Source organism: Orcinus orca, chromosome 13 (assembly GCF_937001465.1).
Source record: "Orcinus orca chromosome 13, mOrcOrc1.1, whole genome shotgun sequence".
Taxonomy (NCBI): domain Eukaryota; kingdom Metazoa; phylum Chordata; class Mammalia; order Artiodactyla; family Delphinidae; genus Orcinus; species Orcinus orca.
Window position 1 is genome coordinate 52,917,595 of NC_064571.1, and position 18,422 is coordinate 52,936,016.

Here is an 18,422-nt window from a genome sequence, read left to right on the forward strand (position 1 = left end):
TTCAGGACTCTTTCTTGGAATATGGCATGAACTGCTACTGGTAGGTAGCCATCCTAGAGCCAAAAGAGGAACCAGCCTTAGGTCAAAATTTAAATCATAAAAAAATAGAAGAGATCAAGAAATTAGGTCCTTTGGATGGCCTCACAGAGCTGCTGAATAAAGCGACTCTAAATAAAGCCTACCGTATCTCTAGACTTAAAATTTCATGAGCCAAGGTATATTGAGAGTTTAGATTACCTGCAAAAATAAAGAGTCCTAACTGATATTAAGTTTAACCACAAATAATCTACTCAGAAAATTTTAAAAAAGCAAACCCATAACTCACATCTTACTGGCACAGTACTTAATGTTGAAGGGGTCCACAACATGTCACTGTGGCATAAAAATTATATTGAGATGAAAGCGTAAGAGCAGACTTTGTTTCTGAACTCTCTTATCTCCCTAAAAGCAGAGCCTCCCCAAAGAACTCAATTGTCGTTAAGTCCTTTCCCAGGGAGTTTCACAACCAGGGAAGTCAAAACTATCATATCTTCCATCTGTTCTCCAAAGAGCTCATTTATCTTTCCTAAAAGCCATTTGTTTTACAATAAGTGCCTTTTCTCCCACTCCCCTTCCCCTAATATTCCCAAATTCTAACAGCTTCCTTGAGTCACATTTTTCTGTGAACTCCAAGTCTGTTCTCTTGCTAAATTTTTTTTTTTTTTTGGTCAGTTTAATTACCAGTCCCCCAAACAATGAACCTAAGAAAGGAGAAGAAAAGTTTTCTTCCCCTACAAAATTAACTACTTAATATTCTACTTTCAGATTTAAAAACTGGGGCTTGTCGTATCTAAAGTGACAGCAATGAAATGAGGACAAATGACCTCTTCTTTTGCAGTCTATATCCAACCAATTATTGCACTGCTTACCTTCGCAATCCACTCTTCCCAGACATTTATAAAATCTTATAACGCTCTAATCCCATAGCGTCATTCAAGAGTGAACACTGACTACTATTTTACAGTCACAGCAAATTCTAGTTTAACAGATATGTGTCAAGTATTTCAGAGCAAAGTAAAAATCCTTAACCCACAATAAGGATAATACAATGGAGCTGAAGAAAGCACACCAGGCTGTTAACATTGTTCATCTGAAAAGAGGGAAGGAGAAAAATCAAGGACGGTCATTTTTGACTCTGTATTCCTTTCCATCATTTTGTTTCACTTGTTCTAATACTATATGTTCCATTTATAAGTAGAAATGCACTAAATAAAGAAAAACAGTTTAAAAATTTATATCCTGGTATTTTAAATCTCTTTCTGGAAAACTACCCACAAGCACACTAACCTACAAGTAAATGAAAAAGACTGCCCTATCACTGACAAAATATTACCAGAAAAGAAGCATTTATACCTACACACACACAGATGACACACACACACAAACACACGCACTCACACACATTCATGTGCTTCTAAAATCCAAAGATTTTAAACATCTGGATACTGCTGCCCCCTTCTTCCCAACAGGTGAGGATGTGGCCTTACCTGTGACTGGGCAGAGTTGGATATTTGTAAACATTCCTTTAAATGAAAGCAAGTAAATGTGTAGCTCTTGATGGTCAACAAAAACTCTGACTAAAATCGAGGTGGGAAAGCAAGAATTGAACTTTTCCATGTCATTACACCTATTTACACACTTGAAGGAACCCCGAGGCCAGGCAAAGCTCTGATGAAATGCTGCAGTTGATTTTGCCCTTTGTGGCCAGCTTTATTAGAAACTTCTAAGTTGCTATCTCCATGCCTTAATATTGTGGGTCTCAAACTTAATCATGTATCAGAATCACCTGGTGGGCTTGTTAAAACAGATTGCTGGGCTCCCAATGATCTAAAAGTTGGGCACCTAAAATCATTCCACTAACAGAAACATTACAGAGGAAACAAGAGCTAAAACACAAGTTTTCCTAAACAAAGGATGAATGATGCAAGTTTTCTGACTGTTTAACCTACAAGTAAATGGAAAAGGTTGTCCTATCACTGACAAATTACCAGAAAAGAGCATTTATACACACACACACACACACACACACGTGTGCTTCTAAAATCCAAAGAGCACAGAGTAAACGAGGTTTAATTTCTTTAAATTTCAGTTAATGATCCAGTAAAAACAAAATAAATCAACATCATATATGGCAAATGTTAACTCCACTTAATCCAGTTATCAAGAAGAATGCAAAGAATCTAACTATTCTTTAATAAGAACAATGTAAGCACATATTTCCTGCATGATTATATTTAACAGGAAAGTTAGTGTAAAAAATTTCAAAGTATTAGTATTTAGAGTCATGGTTAACTTTTTAGTATACAACTACTCAGGAGATACACCCATACTCTAACCTCCTCCCCCAAAGACCTTCTCTACGTGGAAAAAAAAACAAGAGAAGCTGACTTCTCTTACGTTCTATGTTTACCTCTATACCTTTCCCTTTTCCAGTGACTATAACTTTCCTTCTTTCTTGGAATTAAAACAAAACTCAGCTTGCACATGTGAAATCTTTTATTTATGAAATTTCCTTTAACCAGGCCACTTATGCCCAACATTCACTTCCTCTGTTAATCTTTCTTAATTTTCGTCCACTGAAATGATTGTTATTAAAAAAAAGTTTAAAAACCTTTTCCCATCACTTAATCTTACATCCACTGTCTCAAAGGTGCCTTACAAAAGTGCCGAAATTAAATATTAAAAAGAGAAATCTGGAAAGTTTTCTGATGTGCCTTTGCTTTTCAAAACTATTCTGCCGCTTGTTTTAAAGAGTATATTGCATACCTGATCCATATCTAAAGTTGTTTCTATCATTTCCTGAAACTTGGAGAAATCAGAACGAAGATCAATAAGAGGAGTCACAAAAACTGCCAACAACAATGCCTGATGTTTTCCTAAAAGAAAGCAAAAAGTAAATAAATAAATAAATAGGTCCTATATTAAAAATACAAAACTACAAATCATGAAAATTTGCAATAATGAGCAGCCTTTGATCCCAAAGGCACAAACTGTGTAGCAGATCTCTGAAGTTACTACTCACTCAGGTATCTTAATTCAAATGTGTTTAGTACTTATATAGTAAGGGAGATGATCTGGCACTCTAAGTTTCCTACTAATAAAACACTGCCTGCCCTGCATGTCTGTTAATCGCCTTCAGAAGAGGTACTATAGATGCAGAAACGTGACATTAATTACAACCAAATGAATAGCGTTTCTTTTTAGATTTAATAACCCAAAGTTGAAGTCATTAAAATAAAATATCTAACTTACCTTATAAATCCCCAATTTCCATTAATAATACAGTGCTCCAATTAACAGAGGTTAAATCAAGCCACAAGTAAATGGAACTTCGCTTGATGCTGTTCAAGAGCACATGCTGGGGAATTATGTGAGGAGAAGTAAGTGAAGCAACAGGGTCTATAGTGTAAAAGGCATGAGTAGAGAGACCTGGAAGCCAATCCCTGCTCTGGTATCTATGGCTCTGTGATATGGAACCTCCTTTTCCTTGTCTATTACAATGGGAGTAATAACAACAGCTACCTAGAAGATGAATAAATAAGACAACTATGCTTAGTATATATACAGTAATTGACACAACAGAAGCTCAGCAATAGTTACCACGCATTATTATTGGTTATAACACAAGGATTTTCTTCTGATCTCCAATAAATTCCCTTAGGAGAATGCTGCAAGTAATCTCTACCATACTGCATTTCACTCCAAAGCAACAATTCCCAACATTTTCCAGACGTATTGGTAGCTCTTGATTGAGAAAATGATGAAAACGTTATGATGGCAATCAGTAAAACTATTGAGAGAATTCATATTTTATTATTAATCACAACAGCATCTAGACATATTTAGAAAATAGTACATATGTGTGAAACATTAGACAGTCTATAAACAACTTTGCCCACATAATGTCTGTTGTGCTACAATGCCTGGTTCTTTATTCTGAATTAGCTCATATGCTATTGGTAAAGAGGGGAATGATGGCAGCAAAACATGGTGGTGGCACTGGTTCACGAATGATTTTTCCCCCAGCCCATTAATGTCTTGAAGAGATCAAGGGAAAGCTTTCACACAATTAAGAGTAAGCTTAGCAACATACAAAGACCTCAGAGTAGCCATTATACTTTCCACTATGTTAAGGTATGTGGAAAGGCTGAGTATAGATGAAGAGTACAAAAACATTTGCCACTGTTTAAAAAGAAATTTTTTATTCAACTGAATTCTATATACCCGGTTCAGATTTTTAACTTTGTTGAAACTGACATTTGAAGCAAATGCCCTCAAAGGGCATCTCGAAGGAGGAAATGAGCCCCAGACTTTAAAGCTGCAAAGTGTCACTTGATGCTGGCTACAAATGCAATGGAGATTTACGCAGGCTATTGTTTTTATTAAAGGTTAATGCTTTTGTTATTAATCACTTAAAATTTTTCGTATTTTGAGGTCTACCTTATCTCTATTTTTTTTCTGTAAGTTCTGTTTTCTAGCACATGACTTCGAAGAAGGTAAGGTTTTCCAAGAAAACACAAGTAGTATTATTACAGAAGTACCTGTATAAACTTCAGAACATGTCCTCTAGCCCCTCACACCTTGCTGCAGCTCTTCTCAGAGTTAAAGTCCCTTCCTCTGCTCACTTGTTCCATATCCTGCAAAGCCTTCAATAGCATCTTGAATTCCTTCCCCTACTTGTAATTTGTACTGAGTCCCAGTTGGCAATTTCCAACTGGGTTTTTTTTTCCCCCAATTGGTTATGGTTTTAATTAAAAATAACAGCTCTATTGAGATATAAATCATATACCAAACAATTCTCCATTTTAAAGTGTATGATTCAATGGTTTTTAGTATATTCACAGATTTGTGCAACCATCACCACCATCAATTTTCAAACTCTGTCACTGCCCTCAAAAGAAACAAGGAACCCTGTACCCATTAGCAGTAACTTACAATTTCCTTCCAACCTCCTGCCATTCCTCCAAGCCTAGGCAATCACTAATCCACCTTCTGAATCTATAAATTTGCCTATTCTGGTCTTTTCATATAAATGGATCACATTATACTGTGACGGCTTTTTTTCACTCAGCATAATGTTTTCAGGGTTCATCCATGTTGTATCATGCATCAGTACTTCATTACTTTTGACTGAGGAACAATATTCCATTGTATGGATATGCCACATTTTATTTATTCATTCATCAATTGATGGGCACCATTGGGTTGTTGTTGTTTTTTTAAAAATCATTTTTGGTTTATTTCTAGTAACAAAATAACATACTTTTCAGTACGATTGTTTTCAATTACAGAAGTACAGAAACTAAAATAAAATCTTAATAACACTATTACCTAAAAATATGGAACGCTTCACGAATTTGCATGTCATCCTTGCGCAGGGGCCATGCTAATCTTCTCTGTATCGTTCCAATTTTAGTGTATGTGCTGCCAAAGCGAGCATCACCATTGGGTTTTGATAAACTCCATCTTCCACTAGTTACCACAACCTAAAAAGCCTTACATGATCTATCCCAGGCTCTTAAACAGAGGTCCATAGATCCTTGAATTCAAGGTAGTACATAAACAAAGAAGAGAAGTAAATCCCATCTTCATTTTCTCTAACCTCTAACTGGAATCAAGCATTTTCTTCCATTGTTAATTAAGTAATAAACCACTGTAGTATCATCAGTACTTGTGTCTTTGTCATCAATTAAAATTCCAGATATATTTTCATATCATATTATAGTTTTTTGGAGATAACTTTAACATTTAAACTCATTAGTTCAAAATTAAAGAAGTTCGAACTTCACTCAGATCATGTTACTTGATGCATTAATAAAAAGGACTTATTTCTCAAGAATTTCTTTTATATTTTGATAAGTGTATTTCAATATAATTGGCTTCCTATTTAACTCTATGTGTTTTATTTTACGCATTTAAAAACACTATTCTGACAAGTGGTTCACAGACTTTATTAGAAGCCAAAAGGGTCCACAGCATGAAAAATGTTAAGAACCTTGGATAGGCCTCACCTCTCTGGCCTCACCTCCTAACATGCGTGCCCTTATTCTCTATCGCTATGCTTGACAACCCTAGCTTCCCTTCACTCCTTCAACAAGTCAAGCTATAGGTACTTATACTAGCTGGCCCCACTAGCCTCCCCTAGATCTTAACAGTGAGCTCTCTGTCATCATTTGAGATTCACCTGAGACAGCAATTCCATAGAGAGGCCATCCTTGACCACCATGTCCAGCATCTTCCTGGCCCAGTCAAGTCACTCTGTCACATCAAAATATTATGCTTTCTTTGTTGTACTTACTACTCTTTGAAATTCTTGCTCATTTCTCTCTCTCTCTCTACCCTTCCACTGTTACTGAACCTCCATAAGAAGAGGGACCTTATCTGTCGTATCTACCATTGTAGTTCCCAGAACAATGCATGGCACAAAGTAGGCAATGGATAACTCTATGCTGAATGAATGACATTATGAAGGGAGCAAGGGGCTTATGAAGCAACCAATCACAGGTCATTAGTTCTGATACATGCAACAGTCACCTAGGAAAAATACAAAAGATCACACTGGGAAATAACTGTTAGCTGCTGCTGCTTCTTTTTTTTTTTTTAATAATTTTTATTTTTTGGCCCTGGCATGCAGGATCTTAGCTCCCTGACCACGGATTGAACCTGCAGTGGAAGCACAGAGTCTTAACCACTGGACTGCTAAGGAAGTCCCTGTTAACTCCTTAAATGCATCAAAATGGGGAATATCTAAGCAATCAAATTCAATAATTTCACTAAGAACTCTAGATTCATTGTCAGCCCCTAAAGATTCATTTATAACTCGCTGAAGATTTCATTTTTGAGAATGCTGCTGAATATTCAATGGAGAAAAGACATTCTTCTTCAATAAATAGTGCTGGGAAGATTGGATATTCACATGTAAAAGAATGAAACTAGACCCTTATCTTGCACCACTTACAAAAAATTAACTTGAAATGGATTAAATACTTAAATTTGTTAAGACCTGAAAACATGAAACTCCTAGAAGAAAACATGGGGGAGAGACTTCCCTGGCGGTCCAGTAGTTAAGAATCCACCTTCCAATGCAGGCGACGTGGGTTCGATCCCTGGTGGGGGAACTAAGATCCCACATGCCGCAGGGCAACTAAAGCCTGTGCACTCTAGAGCCCACGTGCCACAACAAAGAACCCATGCACGGCAATGAAAGATCCCACATGCCACAGCGAAGGTGCTGCATGACACAACTAAGACCCAACACAGCCAATAAATAAATAAATAAATATTTTTTTAAAGAAAAAAGAAAACATGGGGGAGAAGCTCCTTGACATGGGTCTTGGCAATAATTTTTTGGATATAATACCCAAAGCACAAGTAATAAAATTAAAAATAAACGAGTGGGACTACATCAAACCAAAAAGCTTCTGCAGAGCAAAAGAAACAATTAACAAAGTGAAAAGCCAACCTATGGAAGGGGAGAAAATATTTGCAAAACATTTATCTGATAAGGCACTAATATCCAAAATAGATAAAAAACTAACAACACAACTCAATAGCAAAAAAACCCCAATTAATCCAATTTAAAAATGGGCAAAAGACATGAATAGACATTTTTCTAAAGAAGATATATGAATGGCCAACAGGTACATGAAGAGATGCTCAACATTAGGGAAATGCAAATCAAAACCACAATGAGATAACACTTCATGCCTGTTAGAATCGTCATCATCAAAAAGACAAGAGAACAAATGCTGGTGAGGATGTAGAGAAAAGGGAACACTTGAGCACTCTTGGTGGGACTGTAAACTGGTACAGCCACTATGGAAAACTGTGTATGGAGGATCCTCAAAAAATCAAAAATAGAACTGCCATATGATCCAGAAATTCCACTCCTGGGAATATAACCAAAGAAACCCAAAACACTAATCGGAAAAGGTATCTGCACCTCCCATGTTCATAGCAGCATTCTTTACAATAGCCAAGATATGGAAACAACCTAAGTATCCATCGATGGATAAAGGGATAAAGAAAATGTGGCGTGCACGCACACACACAGACACACACACACACACACACACACACACAAAATGGAATATTATTCAGCCATTAAAAAAAAAAGGAAATACTGCCATTTACAACAACATGAATGGACCTGGAGGGCATTATGCTAAGTGAAATAAGTCAGAGAAAGACAAACACTTTATTTTTTTTTTAATTAATTAATTTATTTATTTAATTTGGGCTGCATTGGGCCTTCATTGCTGCACGCAGGCTTTCTCTAGTTGCGGTGAGCAGGGGCTACTCTTTGTTGTGGTGTGCGGGCTTCTCATTGCAGTGGCTTCTCTTGTTGCAGAGCACAGGCTCTAGGCGTGTGGGCTTCAGTGGTTGTGGCCCCGGGCTCAATAGTTGTGGCTTGCGGGCTCTAGGGCGCAGGCTCAGTAGTTGTGGTGCTTGGGCTTAGTTGCTCCACAGCATGTGGGATCTTCCTGGACCAGGGCTCAAACCCGTGTCCCCTGCACTGGCAGGCGGATTCTTAACCACTGCACCACCAGGGAACTCCAGAAAGACAAATACTTTATGATCTCACTTATACATGAAATCTTAAAACAACAACAACAACAAAAACAACTCATAGTTAAAGGGATCAGATTTGTGGCTGGGAGGGGAGGGGGATTGGAGGAAGGTGGTCAAAAGCTACAAACTTCTAGTTACAAGATGAATAAGCACTGAGGATATAATGTACAGCATGACGACTACAGTTAACACTGCTGTATGATACGTATGAAAACTGTTAAGAGAGTAAGTAAATCCTCAGAATTCTCATCACAAGGAAAAATTTTAAAAGAATGCTGTTATGTGCCTCAGAAACTGCTGCAATGTTTAGGTCAATAAGCATAAGTACTTACAATTCTGTAACAACCCAAAGCATAATTTAATCACTATCAAACATTTCATCATCATTTACTATGATAAAAATTATAACAAATTTCAGGATAAACTGAAAGCCCATAAGTCTATCAAGAGTAAGTGGTTCAGGGACTTCCCTGGTGGTCCAGTGGTTAAGAATCCGCCTTCCAATGCACGGGACGCAGGTTTGATCCCTGGTCAGGGAACTAGGATCCCACATGCTGTGGGGTAACTGAGCACATGAGCCACAACTACTGAGCTCATGCGCTGCAACTACTGAGCCCGCACGCCACAACTAGAGAGAAGCCCACGCACCGCAAGGAAATATCCCGCATGCCGCAACGAAGAATCCGCGTGCAACTAAGACCCGATGCAGCCATAAATAAATAAATAAATAAATATTTAAATACTAAAAAAAAAAAGGTAAGTGGTTCATTAAATATACTCCTGGAATGATGCCCTGGCCAGCTTTAAATTTAAGCCTTAACTGGTGTATTAACACCATTTTGGGGACTTGTTTTCTCCATCTTGCCTATGTTCATGCTACTTAATCATCGATTGAGAGAAATGCTATGGAGACTATCCTTAGTGAATTTAGAAAGGCTAATTTTCAGGGGAATTCCCTGGCGGTCCAGTGGTTAGGACTCAGCGCTTTCACTCCTGGGGCCCGGGTTCAATCCCTGGTCAGGGAACTAGGAGCCCGCAAACCCCACGGCTACTTGTCAAGTGGCAAAAACACCAATGAAAACCACTTTGGCATGTGCACTGCCCCAAAATAAAATGTTGCACTTTCTTGATATACCACTTTAGAATTCTCCTTTTATGACATCTATCAAAATTATATTTTTGTGTGACAGTCATTGTCTAATGTCTGTTTCCCTCACATGCTATAAGGGCAGAGACTGTTTTGGGGTCCTATCACAGCCTCAGCAGCTAGCAGTGTCAGGAACACAGTGAGTACTCCAAGTGTTTGCTAAACCTTCTCGCTGTTTCTGCTTCTCCCTTATCTGCCCTAACAACCTCTGGGTACCAGTCCTTTGTTATGATGTAAGCAATGAATTAATCAATTTTTGCTAACATACCTTTATTAGTATAGACACTAAAGTAAAATAAAGAACACCGTAAGCTTTCAGGACCTCTTAAATAACAATGGTAAGACAAAGCATCTTGAACCCCTAGCACAACCATTCATCACTAAGTACTTTCCCATTCTTTTACTGCTTTTCAGTTTCCTTTCTGACACATTCTCTCTTCTACACTAAGTGGTATTTTCTCATTCTCCCAAAAGAAGTTTCTGAAGGCCTATTACATGTCAGAAGTTGGGCTGGAATACTTGTTCCCTGGGGACATACCGTACACTCAGGTGTCGGGGAGAGATGACACAGTCATTAAACTAATTACTAAGAAGGATGGCAAGTATGACGACAGGGAAATACAGGGTGCTTTGGAAACGCATAACTAGGACAGGAGTGTACTCAAATGTAGGTCTAGCCAAAGAAATGACTTTGAAGGTGAAAATCTAAAGATGAAGACAACAAAGCCAGGTGAGACAGGAAGGGATAAATGTCTGATTCTAAAGGAACAGCACATACAAAGGCCAAAGAGTGTGCAGTATATTTGAGATCTGGAGGATGTTCAAGTTCACTTGAACAGATGCAAAAAACAAATGCAGTTTGTTTTTTCAAATTGCAGACTTTTCTCCATCATAAATTTAATAAATCTTAGCATTTTTCATTGAAAAATGTCAAAGTACACTGTATTGTTGTTTCAGTTTTACATATTATTTCAGCTTATACAATTTATTATATAATTATTTCAGTTTTTATATATACCATGTATACATGTTGTTAAAACAGACAACAGGCCCCAAATGGAGTCGCTTATGCTAGGCCTCGTGTCCCCAAATCAAGGTTTACCTTAATTACAGTTTCGGCTCCCCCAGAAATGGAATCTTAAACCAGCCAATCAGGAATCACCTGATCAGCACCAGTTAGGTAATACACCTGACAGACCCCTACAATACCCTAAAGGAAAGTAATCTTACAATAACCAACCTGCTTTTTATAACTTCCTTGTTTCAGCTCCCTTCTGCCTATGAAAGTCTTTCATTTTGTACAGCTCTAGAGAGCTCCCTTCTATCTCCTGGATGGGATGCTGCCCAATTCATGAACTGTTCAATAAAGCCAATAAGATCTTTAAAATTCACTCAGTTGAATTCTGTTTTTTAACACTGCATAGACACACCCATGGGTATGCACTAAGTCAAATGAAAATGTGTATCTTACTGTGAGACATGGTCAAAAAAGTCTGAGAAACATTGGCAATGAGTCCTAGGAGAGAAAGGATAGACAGACAGATAGGCAGAGGCAACAATTTATGAGGGGCCTGTCAAACCCCAAAACAGCCCTGTCTCTGCCCTTATAGCACGTGAGGGAAACAGACATTAGACAAGTAATCGCACAAAAATATAAGGCAGTGAAATATAAGGGCAGTAAATATATAAAGGCAGTGAAAAACCCCTGAAGGGTTAACAAGACATTTATATTTTTATTTATAAATATATTTACATATTGAGAAAGACAGTTGGCTGAAGCAAAGAGAAAGGATTAGAAAGAGCCAAGACAAGAGACAGTAAAAGCATTAGGAGGCTGACAGTTAATTCAGGTAAGAAATGCTATAGCCTGGACTAGGGTGCTGGCAGTGGGATGGAAAGGTGTCCGAGGTGAAGAATATATATGATGCGATACCAACAGGACTTGGTGACTGAGTGAATGCAAAATGGGAGAGGCAACAGTTAAGGCTGATTCCCAAGGCTTAGACCACTGGGTAGATAATGGGGCCATTTACTGAGAGAGAGAAAACACCAAAAGCAGAGTTTAGAGGGAGGAATTCAGAGTAGACTTTGAAACATGTGTCCATATGAGAAATCCTCAGTCAGAATTCCCATTCAGTGATAATCAGGTAGTCCAACCAGCAGCAGTCCACTTTAGTCAGACCATGACTTCCCCAGCTCATCAGAGTATCAGCCCACCATTCTGCCTCATTATCTGTAAACTGACGGGCCCCTTCAGGCACGAGCTTGCAATGCCTGGTCTTATTCACCACAGGCAGACACCAACCACAGCACAGGCCCCCAACTTCCCACCACGAGAAGACTTTCCCAGATCTGTGTCTGGCAAAATTGAGGTTGCTGGGTAAATTGGCTGTAATTGCACCTAAATTATTGATACTCACTGGTAAACGTCTTCTCTCTCAAATCATTTACATTTTATTTAATGTAACTGAGAAGTAACTGGAAACGGCTGGCAAAATAATTAAGAAAAAGACACTAAGATTTTCTAATCAAGTTAAATGAGCAAGTAACACTAAAATCAAAATGAACTATAGGAGAGTTCTGGGTAACAGATATGAGGTGCCTCCCTACATGTGTCCTCCAGACACTAACTCAGGTCCAAGGCCTACCACTAGTCACAAATCTGCTGAATCAGACTTTCCAAATAGAATATGACCGGAAAAACCAACCTAAAGTCTAAATTAATTATCAAGTTAGTATTAACATCCTTGTTCTAGTAAATATTTTGGTAAATGATAATAAAAAGACATGAGTTTCAATTAACAAAGATTTAAAAATTTATTCTATGCCCATGTTCCCTTGACTAATATAACGTAATTTCCTTAACTCCAACCTAGAAGTTTTATGAAGTACAATTAAATTTTATCTGACCCTTTAAATATATTTATGAAATGGATTTAAAAATTCATGTAAGTGGGGCTTCCCTGGTGGCGCAGTGGTTGAGGGTCCGCCTGCCGATGTGGGGGACACGGGTTCGTGCCCTGGTCTGGGAGGATCCCGCGTGCCGCGGAGCGGCTGGGCCCTTGAGCCATGGCCGCTGAGCCTGCGCTCTGCAACGGGAGAGGCCGCGGCAGTGAGAGGCCCGCGTACCGCAAAAAAAAAAAAAAAAAAAAAAAAATTCATGTAAGTGGAAAAAAGGCTAGCAAGATGCTGCTAATGAAAGTTTACAGTATTCACACAAATATGAGGCTGGAGCCAAAACATTACCAAATTAGCAAAGAAGCCAACAGTTGAAATGCAATCAATCATGGTAAAAGATCAAAATAATTCAATCGCTCTGAATAACAACCTTTAGCACAAGGGCACCTCCGTTATTCCTCCACCACCAACAAGCCGCCCTATAGTTTTGGCCTCTTATCCTCCCTTATGGCCCCTGCCCTCTCTTCCTTTTCAGATTCTCGGGTCACGTCACCCCTTTTGTTGAGCACAGCCACCTGTTTCCGTTCCTTCATGTGCAGGTAATACTTTCCCTGACAATATACCTCATTTTCCTTTCTTACTATTGTCATTTTGACAAAACAGTAATTTTCTTTCCTATGCTGACTTTCTCTTCTGATTCCACTGATTAGTTATGAGTATCATTTTACACCATGCTAGTTAGTCTCTGTGAGATAAGAGAAAATGTACTGGTCTCTGCTCCTGGTTCCTGACACAGAGTTCCTAAAACCCTTGTAATTTCCTAAGTGACAAGAGCACTAGGAGCATCTCTTGTTCTAATAAGGTGACCCGAGATGAGCTCTTGAATGGGGGCTGGTCACCAGAAAGACCAAGCCATGATTAGGAGCTTGGAATTTTTAGCTCTACCCCCCACTCCCCCATTATCCAGAGAGGGGGGAAAGGGGCTGGAAATGGAGTTCATAATTGATCATGCCTACGTGAGGAAGCTTCCTAAAACCCCAGTAGTGGTGGCGGGGGGCATGTTCGGTCCAGAGAGCTTTCAGGAGGGCAAACACATCCACCAGCAGGGTGACGCAACTCAACTCTACAGGACAGAAGCTCCTGTGCTCAGGACCCCCCCGCCGCTCCGAGACTTGTGGTATCTCTTCATCTGGCTGTTCATCTGCATCCTTTATCAATAAACTGTTAAGTGTTAAGTAAGTGTTTCCCTGAGTTCAGTGAGCTGTTTTAGCAAATTGATTAAACCCAAGAAGGGGGTCATTGGGACCTCATCTGTAACTGGTTGGTCAGAAGTACAGGTAATACCCTGGGCTTGAGACTGGGTAGAGAGGTTGCAGGGTACCAGGCTTGTGGGATTGAACCCTTAACCTATGGAATCTGATGCTATTCCCAGGGAGACAGTGTCACAACTGAGTTAAACTGCAGAACATCCAGTCAGTGTCACAGGAAATCACTTGGTGTGGGGCAAAACCTCCACACATTTGGTGACCAGAAATGTAACTGATAAAGTTTCTGAGTGTTGTGCCTTGACCTCTTTTTTATCTTGTAAACTAGTTTTTATTGCACAGTTTTGCACAGGGATGCATATGTTGCATTATAACAGAACTGGCTGTATGCAAAAGTGTAACAGAATATATTGGTGGGGGCTTCCTTGGTGGCGCAGTTGTTGAGAGTCCGCCTGCCGATGCAGGGAGCGTGGGTTCGTGCCCTTGTCCGGGAGGATCCCACGTGCTGCGGAGCGGCTGGGCCCGCGAGCCGTGGCCGCTGGGCCTGCGCGTCCGGAGCCTGTGCTCCGCAACGGGAGAGATCGCGGCAGTGAGAGGCCCGCGTACCGTAAAAAAAAAAAAAAAAAAAAAAAAAAAACAGAATATATTGGTGGGATAAAAATGTTCTAATTGTACATTTAATAAATAAATAGTACTGATTTTACAATAGTAAAAATAGTACTAATTGTTAGTTGCCATAATTTAACCTCTATGACTTGACACTAACTGGGTAAGTCAATTATACTTCCATGAAAAAATAAATAAAATTAAGAAAAGAGATAAAAAACAAAAAAATTTTAAAGGGCAGTTTTACACATGTTAAATTAAATTAAATGTATAGGAAATACAAAAATACTACAATAAATAATGCATTTTACCTCACAAAAGACTTGAAGTTTGCTTGTGGAGGTGGACTTCCAAAAGGCTGCAGCTTGTAAGTTACTGTGAAATGGTGAGTCCTCTGAAGTGCAGTGAGTGCAAAGCTGTAACACCACATGCAAATGAGTGTGGCTCATGAACACATGGTGGATGTTGGAGGTGTGTGTCTGTGTACATTTTGTGTATGCCTACACTGCTCAGTTCAGCTGGGTGCAATTTTCTGCATTCACCCAGTGTTTCCCATGGGCAAAATGTGCATAAGCAACAAAAAATTCACATTATGCTCAAATTGTTTCCTAATATATGAACTACATTACAACAAGTCTTCCTTGTCAAAGAAAGTGTTAAGCATAACTGACCTTCTATAATTTTGCTTAAAGAATGAAACAACATAAAGCAAAATATTAATAATGGTTACCTCTGGATGGCAGAATAATTACTACAAAGAGTTTACCTTGCTTTTATAAACTGATAAAGACGAACTTTAAAGAAAATATCTCCAAAATACAAAATCCAACCAGATCTTAAATTGCAGCTTTATAGGCTAAACTTTAAAAAGTGCTACATTAGTAAAGCAGATTCCTTTTCAGAAATGCCAAATTGTTTTCATATTCTTATCTTCTATTTAGAAGGAAACTGAGCAATCAGGTTAAAAGGGGGGATTATTATTAGACTAACTTACTATGTTATTTAGGGTTAAAAAGCAATGGAGATAAGCAGAAGGTGCTATGGAAACCAGAAAACTGCATGAGGAGGGCAGAGAAAGCTTCACAGAAAGGGTGATATTTGAGCTCAATCTTAAATATTAGTAGGGTTCCATCACGTGGACAAGGTAGTGAAGGGCATTTAAGACAAAGGAAAAACATGGGGAAAAGCATAAAAAATCAGAGCAGTCTGGAGAACCAGTACAGTGAGGAGAAGAGTAGGTGAGGGAGTATAAGGGAGGCTGACTGAGAAGTAACAGCCAGCCAGGCACAGGAATGGGGCTTCTTCTGGTAGGTTATGGGAAACAAATTAATGTGTTCATAACCGAAAGTGAAGAAATGATATGATCAGACGTGCTAAGAAAGATTACTATGGGTTCACTGAGGAGGATGCAATGACCAGGGGAGGGAAAATAGCACATGTAAGGTTTTTAAATATACTGAAACAGAAAAGGATGATTACTTGGATGTGGGCAGAAGGAAGGGTTACATACCTCAGTGTGATAGCTGTTACAATAAAATTCATCAACAAAATCTAGATACTTAGAGTTGTTTTAAGCACTATCAGAAATTTGCTCCAAATGCAGAATACCATTGTTTTAGGTTGTGCCTCCATTTTTAAAAAAAATTTTATTGAACTATAGTTAATTTACAATGTTGTATTAATTTCTGTTATACAGCAAAATGACTCAGTTACATGTATATATTCTTTTTCATATTCTTTTGCATTATGGTTTATCACAGGATATTGAATATAGTTCCCTTTGCTATATAGTAGGACCTCATTTTTAATCCATTCTGTATATAATAGATTGCATCTGCTAACCCCAAACTCCCAATCCTTCCCTCCCCGACCTCCTTCCCCCTTGGCAACCACAAGTCTGTTCTCTATGTCTATGAATGTTTCTGTTTTGTAGATAGGTTAATTTACGTCGTATTTTAGATTCCATATATAAATGATATTATATGGTATTTGTCTTTCTCTTTCTGACTTACTTCGCTTAGTTTGATAAACTCTGGATCCATCCATGTTGCTGCAAATGTGTGTCTCAACTTTTCAATTTTAAAAGATAAGGAATAAGGGAGGCCAAGTACATTTTTCACATAGCCTTTTTTTTTAACAGGAGAAAGATAATTTAGAGTAGAGCTTTTATCACTCAATGCAAATCTACTTTCTAAACTGTTGCTGCCCTCTGCTGTCACTGAATTTACTTTTTTTCATTTTTTCCCCAGGAATAACATTAAAATAACATTAAACCTAGAGTTAATCAAAACCAAAACATCACAAGATGGCAGAATACACTCAATTTCTAGTAATATACAAATATATTTTTTAAAACTTTTAATGATTTTACTTTTAAGGAGAGTGCATCTGTTTTTTCCTCATAAATTAGCCTCAGTTTTGACTTTCTCCATGAAGTCAGTAGGCTAAGGAGCTATGCTGAACTCTGCAAAATGCCATTTTAAACTCAAGAGAGGCACATGAAAAGATGCTCAACATCACTAATCATCAAAAAATGCAAATCAAAACCACAATGGGACATCACCTCACACCTGTCAGAATGGCTATCATTAAAAAGACCACAAAAAAAAAAAAAAAAAAAAGACCACAAATAAGAAATTGTTGGCGAGGATGTAGAAAAAAGGGAACCCTCATAAACTGTTGGTGGGAGTGTAAACTGGTGCAGCCACTGTGAAAAACAGTATGGAAAAAAAATAACTTAACACAGAACTACCATGTGATCCAGCAATTCCACTCCTGGGTATATATCCGAAGAAAATGAAAACACTAATTCAAAAAGATACACAAATCCCAATATTCCTATCAGCATTATTTACAATTGCCAAGATATGGAAGGGACCTGTGTCCATCAACAGATTAATGGGCAGAGAAGATGTGTGTGTGTGTGTGTGTGTACATATACATACATATATATAAATATATATATGGAATATTACTCAGCCATAAAAAGGATGAAATTTTGCCATTTCCAACCACATGGATGGACCTGGAGGGTATGATGCTTAATGAAGTCAGACAGAGAAAGCCTAATACTGTATGTTATCATTTATATGCGGAATCTAAAAAATAAAACAAACAAATGAATATAATAAAACAAACAGATGCACAGATACAGAGGACAAGCTAGTGGTTACCACTGGGGAGAGAGAAGGGGGGAGGGGCAACACAGGGGTAGGGGATTAAGAGGTACAAACTACTATGGGTAAAATAAGTTACAAGGATATATTATACAGCATAGGGAATATAGCCAGTATTTTATAATAACTTTAAATGGAGTATAATCTATAAAAATACTGAATCACTATGTTGTACACCTGAAACTAATATTGTAAATCAACTCAAGAGAAATTAGTTAGGTTCCCAGTGACTAGGATATACCTAGATTCTCCAATGTTCCATGTTATTGAAAGAAAATACACAGCTCTAAGCACCACGAAACTTGGAACAGTCTTCCTCCTTTAATATTTTCTAGGCTGGGTGATTTCAAATACCTTAACTGGACATCAGTTATCAAACTGACAATGTAAAGCATTTGATTTACATAATGTTATGATATCTCACAGGTCTATATGTGATGATGTCTAATGGTATGATATCTCACAGGACTTATATTAAGTGTAACACCGAAAAAGTAGGGAATTACTGACTTGTTGAAAACTCTCAAGTACATTAATCTACACATATGCAGAGAGGTTCATGAAGAGAGCCAAGCCTTTCAAATCCAATTCCTAACTTCCATGCTTATCTCAGGGACTAAGAAAGATTCCCCAGAGAATATGAAGAGCAATATTTCTTACATTTTTTGGGGGGTGGTGGTGGTTTACATATACTTTTGAATATCTGATGAAACTTGCAGA

At 38.2% G+C, this 18,422-nt stretch overlaps 1 protein-coding gene and 1 non-coding gene across 2 annotated transcripts in view; both read right to left on the reverse strand.

Annotated features, from left to right (window-relative positions):
• MSH2 (mutS homolog 2) overlaps window positions 1–18,422 on the reverse strand; it is a 73,356-nt gene that overhangs the window by 26,188 nt on the left and 28,746 nt on the right. The window contains exon 8 of the mRNA XM_004264976.3: window positions 2,806–2,915. Coding sequence (XP_004265024.1) covers window positions 2,806–2,915 — 110 coding nt within the window. The remainder of the gene's footprint in view (window positions 1–2,805; window positions 2,916–18,422) is intronic.
• LOC117199514 (U6 spliceosomal RNA) lies at window positions 5,373–5,479 on the reverse strand. Its single transcript, XR_004480762.1, has one exon. It is a non-coding gene; the product is annotated as a U6 spliceosomal RNA (small nuclear RNA).